This window comes from Simochromis diagramma, unplaced genomic scaffold, assembly GCF_900408965.1.
Source record: "Simochromis diagramma unplaced genomic scaffold, fSimDia1.1 OVJJ01000516.1, whole genome shotgun sequence".
Classification (NCBI taxonomy): Eukaryota; Metazoa; Chordata; class Actinopteri; order Cichliformes; family Cichlidae; genus Simochromis; species Simochromis diagramma.
The window spans coordinates 446,821-452,909 of NW_024386938.1; the positions used below are offsets into that span (position 1 = coordinate 446,821).

The 6,089-nt window shown below is 43.5% G+C and overlaps 1 protein-coding gene and 1 long non-coding RNA gene across 8 annotated transcripts in view; one reads left to right on the plus strand and one right to left on the minus strand.

The window, feature by feature from the left end:
- Nucleotides 1–6,089, minus strand: part of LOC120736906 (beta-1,4 N-acetylgalactosaminyltransferase 2-like) — a 29,481-nt gene that overhangs the window by 12,241 nt on the left and 11,151 nt on the right. For 6 of the 7 annotated variants that reach the window (XM_040037285.1, XM_040037284.1, XM_040037279.1 and 3 more), the window contains exons 3-4: nt 1,360–1,509; nt 994–1,100 (exon numbers count right to left, since the gene is read on the minus strand). In XM_040037285.1, coding sequence (XP_039893219.1) covers nt 994–1,100; nt 1,360–1,509 — 257 coding nt within the window. The remainder of the gene's footprint in view (nt 1–993; nt 1,101–1,359; nt 1,510–6,089) is intronic. The other variant, XM_040037282.1, reaches the window with a different exon arrangement.
- On the plus strand, nt 2,305–4,761 carry LOC120736909. Its single transcript, XR_005696637.1, has 2 exons — nt 2,305–3,712; nt 3,929–4,761. It is a non-coding gene; the product is annotated as an uncharacterized LOC120736909 (long non-coding RNA).

The window sequence follows — 6,089 nt, forward strand, 5'->3', positions numbered from 1 at the left end:
CCTGAGATTTTTTTCAGGAGCCGCCACTGTCCTGCACCCATCCGTCGGTAAACTGTACCTGGGCTTGTTGCAGTGACCTGAAGTTACTAAACTTCATGAGTGCATGCACTCACTCCAAGAACCGTATGATTATAAATATGAGCGTGGTGAAAGTTGGGCAGCACGCTAACGTCTTTTGTCCACTCTGTGTGCTCGTAAGGGTCTGACCCTTTCACTCCTTTGATTTTTTCCTCGTATCTTTTCTTTGTCTTTTCGTCGAGTCTGTCTTTGTACGGACCGGCATTGCTCTCCTTTTGTTTTGTACATTCCTTTTTTGTGCGGCAAAGAAAAAACAAGAAGGTATTGGAACCGGAGAATGAACGTTTTGCGGTGCTGCAAATGCTTGCATTTGATGCGGTACTTCGATTGTTTTGCCACGAGTTCCCGGCATGCAATGCGTGAAAATCACGTGATTGCTAAACAAGGGGGCGGGTGCATCCGGCCTCCTCGGCTGTAATTGGTCCAGCCCAGAGTCGATCATGACCAATTGGCCAATCCAACACCTTTCATTATATATACCCTTCCTAAAAAAAAAAAAAATCCATCGGCCCATAAAAACAAAAAATCGCCAGCGGCCCACCGGGCAAATGCCCGGTATGCCCGATGGCCAGTCCAGCTATGGGGTACAGTGAACATTCTAGGAGAACATGGAAAACCCCACGATCCTCTATATAGAAATCACTTAAGCCACAGATCAAAGTGAGATTAATTTGATGGTGTGACGTTGTAGCCATGCTAACCACACCTTCCCTAGCTATTTCAGTAGCTGCCAGTGCGAAGAAGAGGTGTGCAGGGTACAGCCACACAAATGCAATAAATATGTGGGGGAGCACAATAAACATGAGCTTCCCATGTTTGATCGTGCACACAGGGATTATTTTGTGCACGATCATTTCATTCAATTTAATAACAGTAAACAGTAACAAAGTGCTCTGTATATTAAGCCCAGTATACCTGGTATGACAGTGGAGGTCAAAGGCTGCACTGTGTAACCCTGGATAGGATACTGCAGAGGAGAGTTAGGCAAGGCAAACAACAGTCTGGACAGTACTGAAGTTGTCCTGTTGAAGAGACGAGGTGTGAGCAGAGGAAAAGACAGATTACCTTCTTGACTTATAACATGAAATACAATTGTTCAATTTCTGTTATTTATATTTGACACACACACACACACACACACACACACACACACACACACACACACACACAGTATACGATTAAATGGTCAAAACCCACAAGTTTTATACTGCTGTTCTATTCATGACATGCTGATGTTTTGGAAAATAAAATTTTCCAGCATTCTATCCACGGCGCTGGTACCTGTTTTTGTTCAGCTGAAACTCCCTAGCTCGTCGCTGCTTTAGCTCCTCACTTTGCTCCTTAGGGAGGTGATCTTTTAGGATATATGAGTCTTGAGGACAGGTGCAGGAACCAGGTAGAGGTCTGGTCACAGATGACCTGGAAACATGGCTGTAGAATAAAGATGCTGAAGAATGGCTGTTATATAGAAGTCCTGTATGGTTACCACTCCATTCTTTAATACATTCAGTGTTTGATTAGTTTGCTGTTCAGTTTCTAAAGACCCAACCTAGGGAAGTTCAACCTGATCTCTTCTCTAACTCCAAATCATAATGTCATCTGCAATCATCCAAATCCATGTAAACTCCTGGCAGGCCTCATCCATCAGACTATCCATCACCATTGCAAACAGTGGAAGGAGCTCAGAGCTCATCCCTGATATATTCCTATCCCAACATTGAACGCTTCAGTCACTCCAATCGCACACCTCACAGGTGTCTGTGGGATTATAATATTATTTTATGCCATGTTAGACCCTTAATTAAAGATTGTGAATTATTATGTAGTTTTAGTTTGCATTATTCTCCTGAATTAGAAGAAGGTGGTAACTATTGCATTTGTTAAACTGATTTGCATTACATTAGACTGCTGATTTATTGTGAATGAATGATATTGTTTTATGATGCATTATACTGCTGAGTTATAAGAAATGCTGTTCGCAGAAAGTCATCGCCTTATTTGTCTGATTAGAAGAGAACAGAATATACTGGAGAGGTTTTCTGCCCCATCTCAGCAGGAGCAGATAAACAGGGAGCCAAGGTCGTAGCTTAGGCGCTGTGTGAGAGAAAAGCATGTGAATGTTTAGGCTTTTATGATAAGGTGGAGGCACCAGAGGCTATAAGAGGTTGATCAATGCTCCACCATTTTGAGATCTGATGCTGTCTGCGTACGGTGTCCATCTCCCACGCGTGTGATCATTAAAATCATCGTTTGACTCAACCCGGCCGGACCAGTGTTGTTATTGTGGTTTTTCCTCTTGTATCCATCCCCAATATTTGAATCCGTAACAGTTTGGGGGCTCGTCCTGTGGTATTGGGGTGGAAGTTGGAGGTTTGGACGGTCCGAGGTTGTCGAACGGACAGGCACGAGCAAGTGGTCTGACGTGAGTGGGCATAAGCCGACTTATACAAAGGTAAGGCACTACCTGTTGAATCTATTTCCAAAGTGTGCCAAATTGGACATGATTAAATTAAAGTCTACTCACTGAAATTACTGGTAGATGTCTGTTTTGATTTTGATGAAAAATCTCATGAGAACTGAAGCTGAAGTAATGATAATGAAACGTTGAAAGTGACAGTACTGAGTATTTAAAGCAGTTGGACTGCTGAGTGAATTTAGTTTGATAGGGAATTGGTCATTTTGTGGGTTAGACTCCCCATTGGTCAGACAGGTTGGACCTGCGTCAGTCATACTCTTGTTTTGGGGTGTTGACTGTTGTTTCAAAGTATTATAAATTATTATAGAACGGCGGTTGGACCGCTAAGAAGCGCAGTGCTCAGAGGTAACGCTTGCCAAGGCCGGGGACGCCTAGGCCTTGTCCTCTTTGAGGGATAGTCAGTTGGTCACTGTGGAGCTTGGGGCACTCCAGAATAACTAGTGGTTGGACCACTTTACTGTTTGGAACGGTGATCTGTGCTTTTTTGAGCAGCAAAGGTTGGACCTTGGGTGTCGGACACTTTTAAATTGAGTTAGGGACTTTAGAGATGAGGCCAGAAACTGTTGGACAGATACTGGTTAATTGATCACAAAAAAGTTGGACTTTTTCGGTTGGACCGTTAACTTAAATTTGTCGAAATTGTGTAGACGGTAAAGCTGCCAGGCCTGAGAGTGATTGTAAATATAGGACGTCTTTGTAATATAAAATAATAGAGCTTTGTGTGAGACTGTGTGTGACGTCAGCGCGCTGCAGCGCTGCCAGCTATTTTTAGACTGTGTGTGAACATGCAAATGAGGTGGCTGCTGTGAAGCGCACAGAGGACTTTTGCTTCCTGTTTAGCGTGTTTTTGAGTTTTATAATTATGATTTGCAAACAATGGTACATGCCTGTAATTAAAACGCTGATTTTGCTGATTATAATATTACAAATAAGGTTTTGAATGACTACGGTGAATGTTTGATGTTTGGCTGGGTTTTGATATAGAAGAGACAAATCGTGCATGATTTAGACCGGCACTTCAGTCGGCAGAGTAAGATTGAGTGATAAATACAGCTGTGATTTGTTTCAGTTTTGTGGTGTGAAGCAGGATTTATAAGATTTTTAAGTGACTCTTGCTTCAGCTCAATAATATAGGCAGTTACATTTGATTTACTTTTAGTTTTATCATAATATAGGGTGTGATCAAGCACGAATTTCAGCACAAGATGTGGTGTAGTAATTTCATTTTACTTAGATAAAAGGCACGCCTATTTCGGGGTCGTGCCGAATTGAAATTTCACCTATAGAGGATCTTCTTTACATGAATTGCATTGGTCACAGTGAGTACGAATAGATGATTAAATACAACGAATTTTCTTGAGGGTGTGTTTCTAGGGATAATTATTACTGGTTTTATACATTCATATTAATGGAGGATTGTGGCGGAGAGTGTGGAGAGAGGACGTGAAGACGGCTTTGCAGCTGCTGGGTGGAGTAGCTGTGTGTGTGACAGGAACTCTGCATGCCCATAGAAGGCAACTGCCTGACTGTGTGAAGTATGCACCGAGAGAGAGTAAAATCTAGGCAGATGAAGCGAATGGATGTTTTCAGAAAAGAAATATTAAGTGGATGTTTTAGTGTGTTAATACAGGTGGATTTCTCTCAACCTGGAAACCTGAGTACAGCGGCAAAAGGATAAACAGAATTGGGACGACAGACAGGCCAGGCTTTGGCTCAAAAGTTTACAGCTTGACCTCATTTTGTCCCCACCCGTAAAAGAAGCTTAAAGGACATCTTCTCCTCCAGTTATCGGTTACCATCACTGGAAATTTTCAGGCAAGTTTTTGGCTGAATTGTTGTTGGCACCATGTGTCCCTGAATCTCACAAGCAAGCTCTAACTCCTGGCTGAAGACATGGAGTGCTGTTATTTAAGGTGGGAAATCAAAATTTGGGAAACAAAATAAAAACACACACAAGCAGAGAAATGTATGAGAAAGGCACGTGTTAGAGGAATGCCTCGTTTGAGAAAAAAATTAAATTAACCCACCTACAAACGCACACACACGCAATGAAGAAACAGCTTACATTCATGAACACGTGAAGATTTTCCAGCAAGGCTAAAGCAGCGAAACTTAACATACACCTGTTGTTAAAGGATAAAGTTTATCCACTACTAACAAATAAACTCTCTGGGTTGCAGGACAACAACTTAACTTAAAAAAAAAAAGACACTGGTCTGACCAACCAGTGATGACACGACAAATTTAGTGGTTAAAAGATTCAAATTGTGACATGTTTTCTGCTGATTGATTAATACAAGTGATTACTGAATGAAAGAAAATTCCTTTTTTTGGGCTCTTAAACATGATCTTAAGAATTTTAACATGTACCTGTGTTGTCCTGTCAGCTTGGTGGGTTATGAGTGGATTATATGGTAAGAAAAAACAAAAAAAGGGGGAGAGAAGGCTGACACAGGGCCTGGCCCCGTTGTTTCTCCCCTCTCTGACTAACGCAGCCAACACAACATCATTTTCCTGTTCGTCTGTTTTTGTTTTGTTTTTGTTTTTTCTCTTTATGCTTGATTACTACAGGCTGCTTTGTCGGCCTGGAAAGCCGAGGACTCCTGCTCTCCCCTCTACCATCTTTGCTCTCCCCTCTACCATCTTTGATGTGACCCTGACCAAATGCTACAGCAGCTGGACACACAACAACAACCTGAAAATGTCAACAGCGCTGCAGGAAAACGATCTCATGCAGCAGAGACGGAGAGCGTTAAATCCAAGGCCCGTTTCACTACACGGGGGAGATTTCAGACAGCTTCAGCTGACAGAGCTGTGACGAGACGCCCATTAAGCCCGGATGAAAAGTGAGGCTGAGCAAAAGACCTTAACAACTCTGCATTAAAACTGTGCAGGACAGTGACAGACCAACACGGATGATCGGGCAGCAAAAAGGGCGTGCCAGAGACAGGAGGAGTAACTGAGGTCAGGAGGCACCTCAGAATGAACAAAAGCACCAGGAGAAAATAAGCTGAAGGCACAGGTGTCGGGGCTCGGCCAGGAGCTGACCTCTGAGAAGAGCCGAACAGCAGAGATGCAGAAGGCCGTGGAGCAAAGCAAGGAAAACATCAATGGACTTCAATCTGACGTGTACGGAAAAGACTCTGAGGTTTCTGCCCTCAGTAAGAGCTCAAGGCATCAGAGCAGAAACTGAGCATGGCTCAGGAGGAGCTGGCTGATAATCGAACCCATCAGTCAGGCTTGGAGTCCCAGACACAGGGCTTGAAATCAGGCTGGAGCTTGCTGGAGCAGGAGGTCGCCAAACCTGACGAAAAAGCTCCAACAGCAGGAGCAAGCCCTGAAGGAGCTACAGAAGCAAAAGGGTCAAGTTAAGGAGGAGCGGAACAAGGAGAAGATGCAGGACACTGGAGAAAAGGACTGCCTCAATTGGGGCCAGAACCAGTATGGACTGAACTTTGAGCAGCAACAATGGTCACAAACAGACTGAAAAGGAGGAGGGCAGGACCCCAGGGCAGGGTTTACCCAGAACACCAGA